The following is a 20,130-nucleotide window of genomic DNA, read 5'->3' as shown; positions in this document are numbered from 1 at the left end:
ATATAACAATTCAAAATCGTATATGTTTCGTCACACTCGTATATTACGAATTCATTCCGGCTCTGTATATATATTATTTCCAACTATAGAATAAAAATTAATGATTATTATATAAAATTCAATAAACCAAACTTCAACTTAAGTTGATTCAACCGAGTATTGAGGTTAAATCAAAATTTACATGTCATGCGAGAGAATTTGAGACGGATTCTAATTATATAAATTAAAAAATTAGACGAAACTTTTGGGTATTTTTAATTATATATGACAAATTATGATTATATCTTAAAATACAATCATTTATAGTATTTAATATAAATAAAAATTAATGGTAACTAATATTTATACGAAGAGAATCTAGATAGTTAATTAGACAAAAATAATAATAATAAGTTGAGTGCGATAACAATTTATAGAATAACAACGTTAGCTCTTCAAAAATTAAATTCTATTTTAAAATTTAATTTGAAGGAGGATACTTTTTTACAATAAGATTTTTTATTTAAAATATTATTAAAATAATTATTTTAATAAATCATTATTTTATATTTAAACATTATTTTATATTTTATCACTACCTTAAAAATCGGGAACAACCAATAAGTTGCAAGGAAAGAAAAAAAACCAATAGCCATTCCGAACGAAGAGGCCGCAACTTTTTACACATCTCTTCCGTCCAATGGCCTCTCCGCCGACGCTGCCAATCTCCAACCCCCAATCGGAATCTCAGCCGCCGATCGCCACCCCCGCCTTCCGGGCTTTCATCCACCGTCTATCCTCCAACATACGCCGCGGATTCTCCCAGCGCCGCCCTTGGACGGAACTGCTAGATCGATCCTCCTTCGCCCGCCCGGACTCTCTTACAGATGCAGCATCCCGTATCCGAAAAAACTTCTCCTACTTCCGCATCAACTACATCTCCCTCCTCGCTCTATCCGTAGCCTTTTCTCTCCTTTCCCACCCATTTTCCCTCCTCGTTCTGCTCTCACTCCTCGCCGCTTGGTTGTTTTTGTACGCTTTCCGGCCGTCGGATCAGCCGGTGGTGATCGCGGGGCGCACGTTCTCGGACCGCGAGACTATGGGAATTCTGGTGGTGGCTACCATTGTTGTGGTGTTCCTCACCAGCGTCGGATCGCTGCTCATATCCTCCTTGCTCGTTGGTCTCGCCGTGGTTTGCATGCACGGCGCTTTCCGGTTACCAGAGGATCTGTTTTTGGATGAGCAAGAGCCGATGAATTCTGGGTTTCTTTCGTTTCTAGGAGGCGCTGCTTCCTCCGCTGCGGCTGCCGCTGCGCCTACTGTTGCGGCGCACGTGTAGCTTGGATCTGATGAATGGCATTGTACCCACAAGGTACCCACATTTGTTAGGATTTTTCGAACGTGATTGAGTTATTCAATAGATTGTTGTATGGGATTTCGGTTAAATTCAATTGGGTTTTTTCTTGTATGCTAAAGATTCAGTACTTAGAATGTAATATCATCATTTGTTCAAGCTTCGCAAATCCATCTTCCATGTTATGTCTATGGTAGCTCTAGGTCATTAGCTGTGCGATAATGATCTGACTTCACTGTTTTTTATTCCGTATGATGAATGATGTTGGTGCATTTTAGTTTCCATGCTTGAGTTCTTGCTATCCTGATCTGATGTCAACGGTTGACCCAGATTTTTGGTCTCCTCGAGCATAGACCCCGATGACTCATGGATCTACAACAAGGGCATTACCTAACTTTAGTCTCTCATTAACCGTATTTTCCATATTTTTTGATAATATAAATTTCATATACCGCAAGCTAATACAAGGTAGTTAGTTGTATTCCTACAGTTCGTCGGCAGATGATTTCAAATTCTGAAATACCTTACTGTTACTATTAGTCAAAAAACATGAGCTTTTTTGAATTTGATGTGTTACTATATGCGTTCTTGAACCATTTCGATTATATACTATCCAAATGAGAACTTTATGTCAAGCGGAACTCGAAAATGGATGGCTATACAGGAAGTTGCTCATACTTATTAACGGGTTTCAAAATTTGTCATGCTGTATTAAAGGTTCATGCTTGGTGACTATATCTGGCCTTGGCAAATCGAATTCCATGTAATTTTTGTTTAGTTTTGAACATCATTCCTTTGAAAATCGAAAACGATTAGTTCGATTAAGATGTCACAAAATGAGTCTTGATATGTTCTATTTCATTGCAAATCCAGAATTCTGTTCTTAGGTTCAAGTTCTCATGTTATTTCTCCATTACTGGCTTGAAGTACTGTGTAGGCTAGTACATGAAAATCCCACCAAATACATGATCCAATGATGCATCCAATTATCCATATTCATTTTCACACATGGAGTTTATAGAAAAGATTATGGATCTCATGTGTAAGAATAAATTTTGAACATCAGATATTTACAGGGCAATGCATAAGGTATGTTGAACTCGACGGCGAACTTAACCTGTTTTCAAATTTTGTGTTCCCGGGCTTCGATGAGAGTAAGATATTCCCGAGACCGGGCATTGTAGCCCAGTGGTAGTGGTCTCGTCCGAGTTACTCGTAGCTTTGTACTCGAAATAAAAGATATTCACCTTCAAATTGTCCCGTGTTGGAAGTATCAGCCCAAGTGCCTTGACAGCTCTTTGCAATTTATTAATTAAGCACATATAATGTTTAGTAAAACGTCCATTTCTCTCGTTTCAATATTTTATTAGATTATTTAATAAAAATAAGACTTTTAATTTGGTTTTAAACGATCTAAAATTCTCCCCCTTGAAGAATCGTAGCTTTGTTTGTCATCTCCCAAATAAACTCGATGAAAAATGAACTTGTTTCGAAAGATATGAATGGTGAATTAGATGAAAGGATGAAATTGAGTCAGAATCCAACAAAGAGTTGCAAAATTTTTTGAATTTTGTGCCTTTAAGACTTTAAAAAATTTATATGTATATATTTAGTTTTAATTTTATATGTTTATGTATTGGTTTATCAACTCTTATATTGATATAATAGAAATATTATTAAACATCAATAAAAACAATTTGTATGCAAAATTCCGTTTAAGCATTTTAAGCTTATAATTTATAATGCTTAAATTCTATGATTCGCCACGAGTCGTGCTTCTTAAAACTTCGTTCACAGTGGGATATTCATATTATTATTTTGAATAATACTAAAGATACAATCAAAATGTCGTTACAATGATATTTACAACCATTATATCGCGAGATTTTGTATTCAATATATAGTAAGATTTTGATAAATCGAATTTTTTGTGTTGTACAAATTAGTTTAAAAATATCGATGTACACGTAGCATCATTCTATTATTTTTCCATAATTTACTTCATATTGTGATGCATATGCTCTAGGTAGTGCATGAAATTAATATTCATAGAAATAATTTCGGTCCATAATGGACCACAGATGAGGAAGTTCCTCTTGTCGGTAGGCGTTGGATTAGGTGGCTCTTATTTTTTTCCCCTTTCATATTTTATCGTATGCTTGTCAGACACGGTCGATCCTGTACAAACACGACCATACAATGAATTTTTATAGCAATTAGTCTGATATGTGTTCGTTTTACAAAAATGGTTAAATCAGATTGTTGTAGAAATTAGATGTATCTCATAATTCAATTCAAATACAATTTTCTAACCAATGAGGGATAGATTCATCACAATCACCACTCATCCAAAGAGCAATGTTCTAGTCCTTGACTAATCCTCGATCCACCAGTGTCGAGAATCTAGAGGTGATTTCTACAGATTCAAAATGTGGCTCTCGTTATGCAGCATTTTGCCCTATTGATTCAATAGGTGACTCACACACACGTAAGATTTTGTCTTGTATAACAACTATTTGTTTGTGTTCTTGTTAATTCCCCGTAAGAGAAACTATACAATGAATCCATATAACAATTATTCTATCTCCCTCGTCGTTTTACGAAATTGTTAATTTAATTTGCTAGAAGAGTTCATTAACATCCTAATTTTCATGTTATCAATCCTTGAAATCCAATTTGGCGTGTAATACACTTGGGCTACCCGGAAATTCTTTATTTTATATGGTAAAAAAGTTGATATAATAATTAAAAAAAACATATTTTATCAACTAGAAAAATATCATTTAAATATTTACTAACTTGGTCAAGAAATCTTGGTTATGCCTATATTGATTTTCCTTGATGTGCTATATATATATATATATATATGGGACAGATGAATGGATTGAATTCTCATTATTGCTCACGATGTGGGCTATAATTATGCAATTACTATTTTCTGAATAATTAATAAATTTGTTTTTATGAACTATATAGTTGAGACTTGTTTGACTTATATTACCGACAGTATTCTTTCAAATGTCCGAGACTGCAGCCATAGGGTCAACTGATGATTAGTATTTTTGTTCAATCTTTAACAACAATATCAAGAAAATGTACAATCATACCATTTCATAAAACAATGTAATTTTCCTCTAAAATTTTATATATTTTTTAATATACTATCAACTAAACAATCTCGGAGACTTTCTTAAAGAGAAACCTCGTATAAATACCATGGAATAGTCATTTTACATATTCAGACAAACTTTCTATGCCAATACCAACAGCCGGAATCAACTTTTGTAATGATTGTGATTCCTGAAGTTCATGTGGTTGAGGGGTTGGAACCCACAAATTGGTGCCAAAATTTCAACAAAATAAGAATTCCTTAAGATATATAAATTAGATTTAAAATAATATTTTGATTTTACAAGAAAGGTCGCATTTAGACATATTGTTCTTGAAAAAAATATATATTTAGAAAATAAAGTCAAAACTAAAAAATATGGCTTTTAGGGCTTATGTTTCATCTTTTTAAAAAAATTATAAAAATTACTTTTCATTATTGGATCCGAATACTAAAAATTGTTTTTTCCCTCAAAATATTTTTAAAAAAAAAAATAAAAATGGATAAAACAAAACTATCTAAATTAAGTAGTTTTTAAGCTAAATATTTTTATGTTCGAACTTGTGCAATTGTGTCTTATATACTAGTTTTTTGTTCACTAGTACGAAGATATTTATTAATTATTTAAGGAAACACATCCTATGGTATATGAAAATAATGTTAATTTTACAAATTATTTTTTTTAAAAAAAAAATCTACTAAAATATATTTTAAAATAATAAAAATATTATATTCCGCATTAAAAAAAATTGTTACTAGAATTTTTATACGAAAAATTCTAAAATTCTAACTAGGCCACTGCTGATGCATAGAGAAAACAAGATTCATATGCAACATAAACTTACTATTATTGGAATAATTCTTCCTAAGATCTTTATGGTTAATAATGCCATCTAACTTACTAATTAAACCTTAAAGGCCGTAACCTTTGGAACTCAATATTTTAAACACTCTAATTCACTTCGGTTTAGTTCAAAAAGATATTATCTTTACGATTAATTCAACGATCATCGTTGCATTAAAAAAAATTGGTTAATTAACCTCGTATGTTTGAACTAATGATCATTGTCCTATTATCTTCTTAGTTCTATCACCTAACAAAAAGGACTTTCTTCCTATAAATTTTAAATTAATAAACCTACGAAAGGGACAACAAGCCGTAGCAAAAGCTCCATATATGACAAAAACAACCTCAAAAAAACTCCAAGAAACATCACAAGCTCACAGAAAATGTCAAGCACATTCTTGTCATTCCACATGCTGTTTGGGGGTCCAAGTATCCAACCCCAAAATCCTATTACAGCATGACCAAAAGTTGACCAGCCCCACATGAAAAAGATAGCCGTTGGAAGCCAATGGGGACAGAGGGGAGCCTCATTTACTACCAAAAAATTAAAGTAATTATTGGACCCAAGTTCCCAAAAAGCCAAAGAAAAAAAAAATCCCTAGGCTTGTGTGCAAAATTACATGCAATAAAATCAAGAAACTAGCCGTTGAGCATCAGGGCAGTGAAGAAAAAGAACCATCGGCTAGTGCATTATGTATTCTGCACTGTTCATTTCTAATTTTTCTAAACTTCTTTAAATTTAATCATTTCTTTAAAATCAGAAGTTGTTGACAGTGGAGGTGGAGTAAATTTCACAATGTGTAGTATGATCAAATGAAAATAATGGATTCTGAAAACTACGGTATGAATCGATATTATAATATGAGATATCTGTTTAATCTTTTAGTTTTTTGAAGAAGAGATCGAATTCACCTGTGGAGGACAACAAAAAATTCTCCCTCGTGTCGTATACAACATCAAATATTTTTAGTATAATACAAGTTATTTATCATATCATATGCATCAATTTTGCTATATTTTATATAAGATAAGTTTCTTCCGTATGTGGTTGGACTACACACTTTTTTATGTCAACCCATATTTTTAAATATTTATTTTTTTTAAAATGAATATTTATTTAGCTACTAAATATATGTCATAATGCTATTTACTTGCTTTGATGTCTCATAAAAAATATCACCAATTCACGTGCCTCGTTACACAAAACCCCACAGATTATTGGCACTCTCCCCACTTCATATTTTAAATCCAAAATCTTTGTTAACGTACTGTTCCTTTCTCATGTTTCACTTCAAGAGTAGTATATATTTTTGTTAACAACCAAAGGCTGGGTTTTCTTTCACATATATTTCATATACCAGATTTTGGAAATTTTCTTCTTGATTATGGATGTCAAGAATGTCGTTTCCGGAGGTTTACACCCGAGTCCATCTCAAGAAAATGAGGTTCGGTCTCATTTTACTGATAGAGAGAAGGAGAAGTGGAAGATTCAATATGAGCCATTTTCAAGAAAGCTACTTCTCCTCTTCCCCCAAAATTTCTTGATTTTTCAGCTGTTATTTTGTGTCATTGTCCCAGTTTCAAGCCAATCTTGGGATGGTGTGGTGGTCACACAAGCAGATTACCAAGCCCTTCAAGCCTTAAAACATGATTTAGTTGATCCAAAAGGGTTTTTAAGAAGCTGGAATGACTCTGGTTATGGAGCTTGTTCAGGTGGTTGGGAAGGGATTAAATGCGCACAGGGCCAGGTAATAGTAATCCAGCTTCCATGGAGAGGGTTGGGTGGTAGAATCACTGAAAAAATAAGGCAGTTTCAAGCTTTAAGGAAACTAAGTCTTCACGACAATGTTATTGGAGGCTCAATCCCAATTTCTTTAGGATTTTTGCCTAATCTCAGAGGTGTTCAGTTGTTCAACAACAGACTTTCTGGTTCGATCCCTTTTTCACTTGGTTTGTGTCCCCTTCTTCAAACAATTGACTTTGGTAATAATTCTTTGTCTGGGGAAATACCTTCTACAATTGTTAACTCTACTAAGTTGTTTAGGCTTAATCTTAGTCATAATCAGTTGTCTGGTCAAATCCCAGTTAGTATTACACAATCTTCTTCACTTATGTTCCTTGCTCTTCAAAACAACAATCTTTCCGGCCAAATTCCAGATTCTTGGGGGAATGATGGGAAAAATTTGTCTCAACTTCAATCTTTGGCACTTGATCACAATTCTTTCAGTGGGGGGATTCCTTCTTCTTTTGGCAGGTTGAGTTTGCTTCAAGAAATTTCACTTAGTCATAACCAACTGAGTGGAGTTTTATTTCAGGATATTGGCAACCTCTCTAGCCTTAGAACAATTGATTTTTCTTACAATTTCATCAATGGGAGCTTGCCTGGTAGTCTGTCTGATCTGCAGAAACTCTTGTTTCTTGATTTAAGTAATAACGGATTAGTTGGTGGTATACCGGCTACGCTTGGCGGCATTTCGTCTCTCAAGGAGCTTGAGTTGTCTTATAACAACCTTAGTGGAGAAATTCCTAGTTCTCTTGGTGACTTACCAAATCTTGATTCCTTTAATGTTTCATTCAACAACCTTTCTGGTCCTGTTCCTGTTAAACTTACTCAAAGATTCAACTCAAGCGCCTTTGCTGGCAATCTTGAACTATGTGGATACAGTCCTACAACCCCTTGTCCCGTTTCACCTTCCTCCGAAGTTCCTCCACCACCGAAAAAACGAGTCCGAAAACTCGGTACCAAAGATATTATTATAATTGCAGCAGGGATCCTCCTCATAATTCTCGTAATAACATGCTGCATTTTGCTCTGCTGCTTGATAAGAAAAAGAAAAATGGTAAAAGAAGCTAAAAAGGGACAGGCCGCGGGAGCGGCTGCTGCTGCCAAGGGCGAAAAGGGCACTCCTGCCGGTGAAGTCGAAGCAAGTGGAGAAACTGGAGGGAAACTTGTGCATTTTGACGGGCCCATGGTTTTTAGTGCAGATGATCTTTTGTGTGCTACTGCAGAGATAATGGGGAAAAGCACTTATGGAACAGTGTATAAAGCTACGATGGAAGATGGAATTCAAGTTGCAGTGAAGAGATTGAGAGAGAAGATTACTAAAGGGCAAAGGGAATTTGAGACTGAGGTTAATGCACTCGGGAAAATCAGACATCCTAATCTTCTCTCCCTTAGAGCTTACTATTTAGGTCCAAAAGGTGAAAAGTTGTTGGTTTTTGACTACATGCCTAAAGGAAATCTTGCAACTTATTTACATGGTAAGTCAATTCTCATTCAACTTTTTGATCCATAATTGCAAGTTTGGATATAGAGTCACTTAGCTTAAAAAATACACTGGCAAAAGGTTTTTTAAGGACTATCTTTGGAAAAGAAGCAGGTTTAACTTTGAATTGATTTTGACTTCATAAAAAGGAGTTGGAATAACAGACTTTAATAGCTGCTCATTCTTAATGCAGCTCGTGCCCCGGAAACACCCGTTGGCTGGTCAAATAGAATGAAGATAGCTAAAGGAATGGCGAGAGGGCTGATCTACCTTCACGACAATGTCAATATAATCCATGGAAACCTCACATCAAGCAATGTTCTTCTTGATGAGCACACAAATGCGAAGATAGCAGATTTCGGGCTCTCCCGGTTGATGTCGTCTACTACAAACTCAAGCGTTATTGCCACTGCAGGGGCACTGGGATACCGAGCACCGGAGCTTGTCAAACTCAAGAAGGCCACCACGAAGACTGATGTTTACAGTCTAGGAGTGATCATGTTGGAACTTTTAACCGGGAAGTCCCCGGGAGAGGCAATGAACGGTGTTGATTTGCCTCAATGGGTTGCCTCCATTGTGAAAGAGGAGTGGACTAATGAAGTTTTTGATCTTCAACTGATGAGGGATGCCTCAGTAATTGGGGATGAGTTGTTGAATACTCTGAAACTGGCATTACATTGCGTGGATCCTTCGCCCTCGGCTCGACCAGAGGCGAGTCAGATTATGCAGCAACTGGAAGAGATTAGACCAGAAACGGCTACAAGTTCAGGCGATGACGCTGGAGCAGTACCATCACCTAGTGATTGAAGAATTCTAGTAGATTAATAATAGTATTCCATTATTCTTTCATTGTTCCAAATTTAAGTGTGAAGTCTGTATATATAATTGGTGTGTTTCATTCAAGGATTCAGGCATTGACTAGATGTTAATCCATCTTAATTCCATTCTACTTTGATGGAAAAGACGAGACGATTGTTTGTTTGGTAGAAAAATATATTTGCTCTTCTATTATTTAACGTATCATTAAAAATTTACGCAAGTTCTTGGTCATTTAGTACTCTAATTAACAAATACTTTTCATAAGGTGGTTGTATAAAGATGAAAAATTGAATGATAACAGGCACCTTACTTTAGTAAGAAAAACGTTTTCTATTTTTTAAAAGAATCCAAGAACTTAAAGTCATTATATAAATTCTCAAAAAAAAGTTTATACATATATGTCTTATTATTATTGGGTCACAAATTTTTGTAAGGAAAATGGCAATTTTTAACTTTTTATGTTTTACTTTTTGCGACTTTGGACCAATAAATTATCAAATTACATTTTTAGTATATCATATCTGTTCTCCCAACATAATTTTGGTCTTTTTTTCCACGACGTTGATTTGTCCATTAAGATGTAAGCATTTACATGGAAAAAAGAACTAAATTGCAAAATAAAAGACCAATTTTTTTTTTTTTTTAAAAAAATGAAAGTTGAAAAAGTAAGATTCAATTTTTATGATATATGAACCAAAATCATATAGATGTAAACGTAGGGATAAAAAAAGAACAATATTTTTCTATTTCTTTATGAATTATCCGTACTCACAGAAGCTGACGAGGATAATATGAAACATATCCTTACTTCACCGATTAGTATTCTTTAATATGAAAGACTAAAGTAGAATGTGTTGGTGAATATTGCTTTATTCTCCAAGGATCTATATAACTCATACTGGACGACCATCTTCCATTTCTGCAGCATCTGCAATCTTCTAATATTATAGAGTTCTTTTTACAAGTTGTAACAAGAACTCTATAACTTTTAATCTGAGACAGATACATTTTTATTTGATTCTTAGAAACAAAACTGTTCATAAAAGAAATTAGAAAAAAAAAAATTGTCTTAATACTTGGACTTATGATAATGAACTTCATAATCTTAATTTCTTACGTTTCCACTAATAAATATTCAACTGAAAAGATGAAGGGTATGTTTTCTTAATTTTTTAGAGAAATATCTAGGAGTTAGTTATCTTCCACGACTGGATCAGAGTTGGATAGTAGGAGATTTACTAGGACTGAACTCTGGTGGGAATTCCGCGTTTGATCGTAAACTTGACTGAGAGCAGTCGTAACAACGAAGTAGCTAGCATGCATTTATCCTCCATTCTATGCCTGCTCAGATGCCATTTTCATCTCCATCAACTATGTCCAGCTCTTCTTTCCAGCTAGTAAAAAAAGCCTTTGTTCCATTTGCTGTCTTCTTGGCAACGGATTTTCTTACTACAATTTTAAAGATGATGATGAAGGTTGTTGATATCCCTGGGATAGCCCGGGTCATGGGTTGTGTCCGGGTCAGGGGAATGAATTGTGCCCGGACTTTTAGGAAAATTTCCGAGACAATTGGTGATGTCTACAAGGGAGCACAGGTCACGGACGACCCAGGACACTGAATGGATAGCTCAAGTTGGGGAGAACCTACGAGAAGGGTCACTAGAGGCCGAGCAGTTGAACGCCCGGGATGTCTTCTATTTGGGCTATTGGATGCCCTAGCTCTCGTACAAGCTTCCGCGAGACTTTCTACCCGAACCACCTCGATATGAGCACCACACTCAAGTGTACTAGCAGAATAGGGTGTGGACGGGTGTCCCATCTCTGACACTAGGTGGTTGACAACATCTGACAGGCGGGATGTGACTAGTATGAGATTTGACATGTCAGGATATAGGGTACAATCAGCCACCCTACTATAATTAGTAGGTAGCACGAAAAACGAGGTCATCATTACTTCTCCTACTATAAATAAAAGGTTCTCTCTTTGCATTTGAGATTCATTTTTTTATTGCTTACACTCTTACACCAATATCACAACCATCACTTGGTTACATTGGTCTTTTGTTGAGTCATCCACTGACTTAAGCATCGGAGTGGCCACGCCGGACACACCTCCGGCGCACATTCACGAGTTCATCTCCTTGTCTGCATGTCACAGGGAAAGCCGTATCTTACATTGCTGTTATTCCCTTCATTATCTTGATAGCAGATCCGGTGGAGCACTCGACCCGGCTCATCCATTTCGCCCGGATCGCATAAGTTGTGTTGAATTTTGCATATTACATGTGCTTTTGTACCATTTATAGAACATGCGCCACACAAGCATGTAGCATTTTCTACACTCTGTCAATAATCAAAGCAATACGATCAAGAAATGTTGTCCTGATCCGAAGACAGGCTATGGTATTTTGTACCGATGTTTTGATTGTGATTTCATCATCGACAACGTTTGTGCAGGAAAGATCAAGCATAAATACGACATACATCCTCTTTACCAAATTACTTGTACTGGTATCGCCAACTCTGATGACAACAATTTATGTGAGTTTTGCGAGGAACAAAGCGACACAAGGTTTTGTTACTATGGTCGTAAAGAATGCGACAATCTATTTCATTTGAAGTGCCTCCCTTCAGTCGGATCTCTCTCGAAAGTCAAGTTCGGGAGTTCCATTCACGTTTCACGCCGCCCACCTCACCCCGTGACTTTCGCTCGAATGCTCGGGTTCGGAAGCCAAAGTTGTGGGTAGTGCAAGGAAATTGTGGAGGACTTCAGCCTACCCCAACATTTTCTTTGAAACAAGAATTATCTCTCTCGTGATATTTAAATCTGATCAGAATATCGGTATAGAGCGACTTGAAATTGTCGACACGCGTCTCCTTCCCCTATGGGAAAATTGCAAAAATTAATCAACAAATTAATTGGCTTTGTTTGGTTTTTCATATGGTACACTTCGTAATCTTTTTTCAATTTAGTGTTGATATCCTGTCGTATAATGTTGTCACGACATCGAATATTACTAATGATAACATATATTAATGATATATCCGATGTTATATCATCACATCGATGAAAAAAAACTAAAATACAAAAAATAATCAAACTTATTAAAGTTTAACCAAATTTCGATGACTTACCCACCAAAAACCAAGATGCCTCGAACCATGTACAACTATTAATGAATATTCTTTCTTTTTAATTATTGAAGAATGCGACCTTTTATTTGCTCGATCTCAACCCAATCTTCAAGTGTACCAGTTAACTACGTACACTCTTTCACTTCGCTTATGATACTATGGCTTTTGATCAATCTTCGAATTATCTATATTATTATATCATAAACGCAATGGAATATATTAAGCCTTAGCCAATCTCGACTCTCGAGTACGAGAAGCCTCGGTTCAGCCTAAATACCAACATCCGTCGCCCAAATCAACAATCCCAGATCAAAAGAACCTTACAATGCTTACATGAGTAAAATCAAGAGATACATAGACAACGTACCACGAAAACTACCACTTTAAAAAAGGTGGTTCTTGATGAGTGTCTCTTAACAAATTACATCAACAAAGAAAAGTGGCAAAACAACCTGGACAATCTAGAGCTACGGCCAGGTCATATGTGGGTGTAATTGTGCAGCGTTAGATGCCTCAAATACAAGGGATGCCATCGAAGGAATTGGGGCTCTGAGGGAGAAAGCCTGCATAGAGGCAATGATCAATTTTTCATGTATCCACGTGTTTGATCAGCAACGGTCTCCCAAACGTCGGCCATCTTCTCCGCATATCCAGCCTATTATCATTTCCATACCAAGAAAATACAATTTGTGACACAGAAGTAAAGGAATCAAAGGGTAAAGATAGCCATCAATGCTTAAGCATTGACAAACGGTGTCACGGAGTGTACATTGGGAGCATGTGTTACTTCTCTCTGATGCCACAAAAGGCAACCACATTCAATCCAGTGATTGCAGTCCAGAGGAAAATAATAAAAAACTGAAAAAATAATAGAACCTTCTCAAGAATCAAGATTGTTCAAGCTCCTTACAAATTAGTGATCTTAGTTCAAAAGGATGGAGAGTCATATATTACTAGTGCATTTAAGTTCTTACTGAGAAAGCATATTAGGTGTGATTTTGGTAATAAAAGCAAAAAAAATCATCTTTTTGACATTAAAATAATGCTAACAAAATTGTACTAAGCTAATCACGATTCTAAAATGGACCATTACAATAGAGGCGCGACCAGACAGGAGATGTTTCAATTGTGGTTCCATTTCAATAATGGTTTGAACTGATTTTAACATGATACTTATTTAACTTTTTAACAGTCCATAAAAATTTGAGACACTTCTGAGGAAATCAAACTAAATTTAACTATTCGATTATTATAATACAAGTTATTAACTAAAGAAACTTAAAAACAAGGTTTGAACAAATTATATAATTCAAGTAATTTATTTACCTAGGCTAAACTGTCTACTTGTAATTGGGCTTTCAAGAACTTTAGAGAGGTGTATGGTTCCAGTTCCAGTTCCTTATTTTTAAGGATTGATATCTTAGCACAAGTCCTTGATTTCGGTTCTGATTTTCGAGCCAAAAGGATCCAATGTCAGGTTACAATTCACAGTTCAAATTGAACCGAGATCAGGTCTATAATGACATTCACTTCCGGAGAAAACAAAATACCTGATTAACAATAAATCCTTTCAGCATGCTCAAGAAATCATCATGCCTCTCTTGGTCCAGTCTCTCAAACTCATTTTTATTGCTTTCCTGTATGTATGGCCATTCATAAGTTTAATGGATGAATAAAAACTTCATAAATATGAAATTTTATGTAGTTCAACTACAAATTAGCAATGCTCGATTAACAAATCGAAAACGATGAGGATATACATTTCAATTTATGGAGTACTTAGCTAAATCATAATCACTGCATCATTGATTGTGTTAGTTCGAAGAGTAAAATTACAGTACTCTGTAAAAATCAAAAGGTCAGACCAGATAATTGCAGTTTTTAATCATATGACAAATTGCAATTGTTCTGAAAATATCTGATCAAATCAAATAACACAGAGGAATCTTCTAGACAAATGAATTGTTATCTCAAGGCAGAGTGGAGAAGGTGAAGCATTTTATAACGCAATTTTGTTGTCTTTGGTAACAATATCAACATATCAAGGATTTCGACCGTTTTCAGACCATGCTGCAAGTATTACGCATTGGCTCGAGACTATCGATTTTTGTCGAGGAACAATGGAGTCTATATCAACTTTTATGGATTACAAGTAAAATGAGCAACTTGATATACATACATCTAGCAAGAAAATTTTTATTTAGACTACAGAATTTTAACAGGCATAGGGAACATTAACAAAATGACAATCTTTTATTTTCTCATCAAGTCCACCAGAACTAGAGACCATACCTTTATTCCTTCATACTCCCTGACAGCACAATTTTTAGCGGCCTCAGTTACTCTTACGGTTTCTCGCAACTCTTCTATTTTTTGAATCCTTGATCTATCCCCACCAAATATTTTCGATGAAGCAGCTTCAAGCTTTTCAATTCTCGAATTTAATGATGTTAAGTCTGACAAAAGGGTCTGTACAGTGAGCAGAGCACTAGATCTGTCTGAAAATGCGTTGTTGACAGCTAGCACCACCCCAAGATATTCGTGAAGTTTATCCTGCATTAAAAAAAAGATTCAGTAAGACTAACATCTGACGACAAGCGATCGAAAACCTTTACTTTTTCTGTCTAACTCTCTCATACTGAAGCCACGTTGGGCCCAGACTAATTCTGAGACCATATTCTAGGATAACTGAACTTCTTACCACCTAAACCAACAGGTATTGGTCAAAGACCTTTACTTAAAGATGAAGCAAGTAAACTATAAAATGAAAATTAAATATTACCCCATAAATTCGAACAATTATAAAAAAAAAACTAAATAGAGCACAAATGGAAAGATTGGAATGCACTTAAAGTTACAAGTACGAAACATAGCATTGCATTCATCGAGATTCAAAGTTCAATAATAAAGGGGACTCCGGTTGATTTACCAAATGTTTAACGGTTTGAGAGTTTAATTCCCGGTACAATCTGCTTGCTTTTACAGCTGCAGTCGCCACATTTTTCATGTCTGCAGCACGTGTTCTTTGGTAGTCATAAGTAGCTTCCTCTGTTTCAAACTTCGTTAATTTGACAAAAGCCAACCCTAGTTGACCCATTGTCTCCCCAATCTCTTGCTGAGCATTGACAAGAGATTCAGCCTGTAAATATAATAGAGACCACATGAATATTGACCGAAGATTACCGACCATGAGTTTTGCAAATATATTTCCGATAACCACTCCAAAATTTCAAATACTAAAGCAAATATCATAAACAATTAACAGAACATACAAAATTCCAAAAAAAATTGATTAATCTTCCATAATGAAATATGTCGTATAAATGTTCACATTCTTTTTTTAAAAAAAAGGGTAAATGTTCACATTCTTGATATCAACAAAATTTATTTTCTACGCCAATGTGCCTTATGGTAATGAATATTCTTGTCATTTTAAAATGTAAAGTGTTCATCCATTATGTTAATTTTCATTCAACCAAGAAACATCTCCACGATCAAGAGTTTTCCCTCCAAAATACAATTTCTAAAACATCTGATTTACCATCACATTCAAAGAAATAAACAAGCAAAATGGTAACAGCACAACCAGCTGCAGCTACTACCTTATTTGAAAAAAATTGTCATATCCATTTGACAAATAATTATGTCATCAGCATTTTCAGACAAAAGTCATCGACAATTCTCCAATGTCACTCCCACTGCTTTTAGAGATGGGTAGTCTTAAACTTGGCAAGACAAAATGGCGGACATAATTCCACCTAACTCAGAAACAGCTGTTTCTGAATTCATGTTAAATCCATCTCTACTAACATATATTTTGTTGTTTTACAGACGTAAGAATCATAAGCCATGCTCCAGTATGAACCAACTGGTTGTTCAAAACATCATCAACAATCACATAGATTAAAATTTTCAGAATTTAATTTAAAAACAAAAATATGGCCAAGTTTATCAAGTTACAATCTTTAATAGTAGCAATTGCAAAATCAAAGAGGACAGTAGTGTAACCTGCTGAGACACACTACTGAGCTGATGCTCGAAGTTCTGCAACTTTTCTTTCCTTTCTAAAAAATCCTTGTCCTCCTCAACAACCGCTGGCTTTGCCCCACCCCAATCATTAACCACTGACTGCCTTAGCTCCTTGAAAATCCTCAGCAAATCCATCCCTCCTTTGGCAGGCTGCGACACCTCACTCACATCCGCTGCCCCAACCCCACTTTCCCCACCAAGCAACTGCTTCGGAAGCCTTACAGCTCCATCCAACATCCTTGATGCCACATCCGTAGTCCTCATCAATGGCATTTTCCCATGAGACTCCAAAAAAACCCGTAATTCATCACTCTTTCTAAGCACTGGATGGGCAGCGAGCTGCCTCAGATACTTCTCCAATGCAGCACGTCTCTGCTCGACGAACTCGATCTTCTGCATCACCTGACCCTCAACAACACTCTTATCCGGTCTTACTGGTATAAAAAAACCACGGTAGCTCTCGGCTAACCTATCCGATAAGGCTACAACATCTCTAAACCTCCTCCTAACATTAAACTCTGTCCCGTTAAACTCAGGTAAATTTGTAAAAGTCGTAATCAAGTACGAAAAATACGAACTTCCTCCGGGTACCAACGACCCAGATACCTCCTGCTCCTTCAACGGATCCGAAACAGAGATTCGAAGGAAATCGGATGAAAAAGAACGTGATTCCAATCCAGCGTGATCGTGCCCGTTGATATCAGAAGCATCCACCTGATCCGAGTCAAAGGATCGAAAAACAGCTTCCGCATAAGAAGGGGGCTCGAGTATGGAGTTGATGGAGTTGTGGCTAGGGATTGGCGTCTGTTTGTGCAGGGGAGATCGCAAATCACCAGAATCATCAGTCGGAATCTCCACAAACTGCGAAGATGAAGAGAGAGGGTCGTCGAAATATGGTTTTGAGCCATTCGAAGAATCATCTTTTAGGGTTAACGACTCCATTTGCTCCATCATTATGCCCTAGGCACTCTGAATTGGGGGTCTTTAGCTCAAAGATAAAGATCGAAGAAGTGGACTAAAGATTGTGAAATTATCGGATACAGTAACTGTAATTACTGTAATAATTTGTGATAGAGAGTAGAGAATTGGCGGAGAAGGTGAATATTACTCGCGGCGGCGGAGAGGCGGAGGTCGGATGACTGCCGAGGCGGCGATGCCTTGTGTTTCCAGGATATAGTTAATTACTCGTGGTAGATTACACATTACAGGATTATCTGTTCCACGCTTTTGTGCATATGTTTTTCAAAAATTTATTAACAATTGACATTAGGAGTGGGCATAGTTTGGTTAAAACCGAAATAATCGATCGGACCGAAAAATTCGGTTTAAATGGTTCGGTTTTTCGGCTGGTTACGGTTTCAAAATTTAAAAATTTTGGTTTTTCGGTTCGGTTTACGGTTTTGATCTCCAGAAAACCGAAATAACCGAACCGGCCATATTATATTTAATTATAGGACTTTTTGTATAATGAGCTAATAAATGGGAAAGATCTTTGTTAGTTTCAGTAAGTTTATATATATTTAAGTTATGCTCCAAGATTGTGATTCATAATCACCATTGTGATGAATTTAATGTCATTTTTGTTTCTAATTTTGCAAAACAGGATTTTGGAGTTTGACAATTGGAAGTTCAAATTGTTATCGAAGCTCATATTGTTAAATGTATTGAGATTTGATATGCAAAATCTATGTGCATTTTGGAGTCTTAGAATTGGAGTGTAATGACTGTGTATCCTTTTATTGAAGAGCTACTGTTTGAAATTGTATTTCAAATTGTTATTGAAACTTGGATTGTTAAGTCATAAGTGTATTGTAATCACACATGTTCTACTCATCTACTGTCGTTGTTTCTTTTATATGTGTTGCATTCATCAAGCATCAAGTGATGTATAATTTTATTTCTTAACAAAATATTATAAAACCGTATATAACCGACCATATAAACCGAACCGTATTACAAAAAAACTGGACCGAACCGTAATAAAATGGTTTGGTTTTGGACCAGATATATTCAAAACCGAAAACCGAAAAACCGAACCGTTATAGAGAAAAATCGGACCGACCCGACCGACGCCCACCCCTAATTGACATAATGTTCATAACATGAGGATTGACCTATCAAAAATGTAAAAAAATTGAGTTGCACTTTGAAAAATAATTGTTGAAAACTATAATTATTTTTGTCGAAAAAACGATTGAAACATAACGTTTGGTGTATTATATAATTAATAGCAGGTTTCTTGTGAGACGATCTCGTAGATCTTTATCAGTGAGATGAGTTAATCATGTTCATATTTATAATAATAAATAATATTTTTTTTTACATAAAAAGTAATATTTTTCATGGATAATCCAAATATGAGATATGTGTATCACGTAATTGACTCGTGAGACCGCCTCACATAAATTTTTGTGTATAATTTAATTTACTTGAGTTGTACTTCACTATTTATTAATTTTGGTGAAATGTAATAGCTTGAGTATATGCATATATTATATAAGTTTATAAATTTACAAAAATATACATTAATGAGAAAATATAAAATAATTTGTGCTTATCACTATATTGTCAAATTGTACAAAAAAATTTCAAAAAAATTTAACTAAAATGGAGTTTATTTATATATAAAATAATTTTTTTTTATCTTGCACACATAGGTTAGTAAAGTGTTAGTAATATAATCTTATTATCTAACTATTTAATTAAAGTTGAAGTCTTACACTAACTAATTTTAATTGATTTTGTGAGGTCATATTTAAAATTACAATTATATCATCATTTATCTATATTTTTAAATTTATTCATATTTTTATCTATATTTTTAAATTTTTAGATAGTCTATTACCCAGATAAAAATGTAGAAAAAATATTATTTGAAAATAATAAAAATTATAATGTTCAATTATATAAGCAAGGGTCACTAATATAGATATAGTAGCTCTCCTATGAAATATTTTCATATATTTATATTCGTGAGACGAGTCGACCCGGTCTATCTAATATTTTTCACTCAAATAAGCATTATACAATATTTTTCCATAATATAGTTAACAAAAAATGTTACTTTTACGGTAGAAATAATATTTTGGACCTAAAAATAAATACTTTTCAAGGATTGGGTCTCGTAAAATCGGATATTCGTCTCATAAAATTGACTCATATGACAATCTCACATGAGTTTTTTGTCATCTAAATAACAATCATATATCATTTTTTCTTGTCACGACATATTTCCATGTATATATAATTTCAATATGAAGTGTAAAACGTTTATATTTAATTTTCGTATAAAAGTTGAAATAATTTATTCCCACAGAACGCGATGACGAGTTTTTATTTAATTATTATTGCACCCAAATTTGAAATTTAGGATTATGTAGGCCAAGTGAGTAACGAGTCGGGTCCAACAGGCAGTAAACTCAAATTCCTTTTATTAATCGTCATTCCTTTTATGAATCGTCATTTACTCCTTTCAACAGTTTCTCGTGGATTTGGATATTCTGTTGTACCTGAAAACACAACATTAAATGTTGTGCACTTTTTACACGAAATGATCACTTGATCATCTGATGGATCTCATACAATATCAGAT

At 35.0% G+C, this 20,130-nt stretch overlaps 3 protein-coding genes across 3 annotated transcripts; 2 read left to right on the top strand and 1 right to left on the bottom strand.

Moving 5' to 3' along the window:
• Positions 1–594: 594 nt before the first annotated feature.
• On the top strand, positions 595–1,341 carry LOC140982641 (PRA1 family protein B3-like). The gene has a single exon (XM_073449241.1). It carries the CDS (start codon positions 680–682, stop codon positions 1,316–1,318), a length of 639 nt encoding a protein of 212 aa, XP_073305342.1. The 5' UTR covers positions 595–679; the 3' UTR covers positions 1,319–1,341.
• Positions 1,342–6,472: 5,131 nt separating this feature from the next.
• LOC140982635 (probable leucine-rich repeat receptor-like protein kinase IMK3) lies at positions 6,473–9,552 on the top strand. Its single transcript, XM_073449232.1, has 2 exons — positions 6,473–8,550; positions 8,749–9,552. The coding sequence occupies exons 1-2, from the start codon at positions 6,675–6,677 to the stop codon at positions 9,360–9,362; spliced, it is 2,490 nt and encodes an 829-aa protein (XP_073305333.1). The 5' UTR covers positions 6,473–6,674; the 3' UTR covers positions 9,363–9,552.
• Positions 9,553–12,724: 3,172 nt separating this feature from the next.
• On the bottom strand, positions 12,725–17,764 carry LOC140982637 (sorting nexin 2A-like). The gene is made up of 5 exons (XM_073449235.1): positions 16,518–17,764; positions 15,439–15,648; positions 14,802–15,062; positions 14,060–14,146; positions 12,725–13,164 (listed from the first exon to the last, which is right to left on the bottom strand). The coding sequence occupies exons 1-5, from the start codon at positions 17,490–17,492 to the stop codon at positions 13,090–13,092; spliced, it is 1,608 nt and encodes a 535-aa protein (XP_073305336.1). The 5' UTR covers positions 17,493–17,764; the 3' UTR covers positions 12,725–13,089.
• Between the last annotated feature and the right edge of the window lie 2,366 nt (positions 17,765–20,130).

This window comes from Primulina huaijiensis, chromosome 8, assembly GCF_012295235.1.
Source record: "Primulina huaijiensis isolate GDHJ02 chromosome 8, ASM1229523v2, whole genome shotgun sequence".
Lineage (NCBI taxonomy): Eukaryota > Viridiplantae > Streptophyta > Magnoliopsida > Lamiales > Gesneriaceae > Primulina > Primulina huaijiensis.
The sequence above is the reverse complement of the archived record's forward strand: the minus strand, read 5'-3'. Positions and strand labels throughout refer to the sequence as shown.

Bases quoted from the DNA above. Each gene is read 5' to 3' on its own strand.
- LOC140982637 (XM_073449235.1), bottom strand. From the start codon at position 17,492: ATGATGGAGCAAATGGAGTCGTTAACCCTAAAAGATGATTCTTCGAAT. The intron at 15,063-15,438 runs GTAAATCAACCG...TTTTTAATGCAG, and splicing joins CTCAAACCGTTAAACATTTG to GATAAACTTCACGAATATCT. The intron at 13,165-14,059 runs GTATTTTGTTTT...AAATGATAATAG, and splicing joins AAGGATTTATTGTTAATCAG to GCTGGATATGCGGAGAAGAT.
- LOC140982641 (XM_073449241.1), top strand. From the start codon at position 680: ATGGCCTCTCCGCCGACGCTGCCAATCTCCAACCCCCAATCGGAATCT.
- LOC140982635 (XM_073449232.1), top strand. From the start codon at position 6,675: ATGGATGTCAAGAATGTCGTTTCCGGAGGTTTACACCCGAGTCCATCT. The intron at 8,551-8,748 runs GTAAGTCAATTC...TTCTTAATGCAG, and splicing joins TCTTGCAACTTATTTACATG to CTCGTGCCCCGGAAACACCC.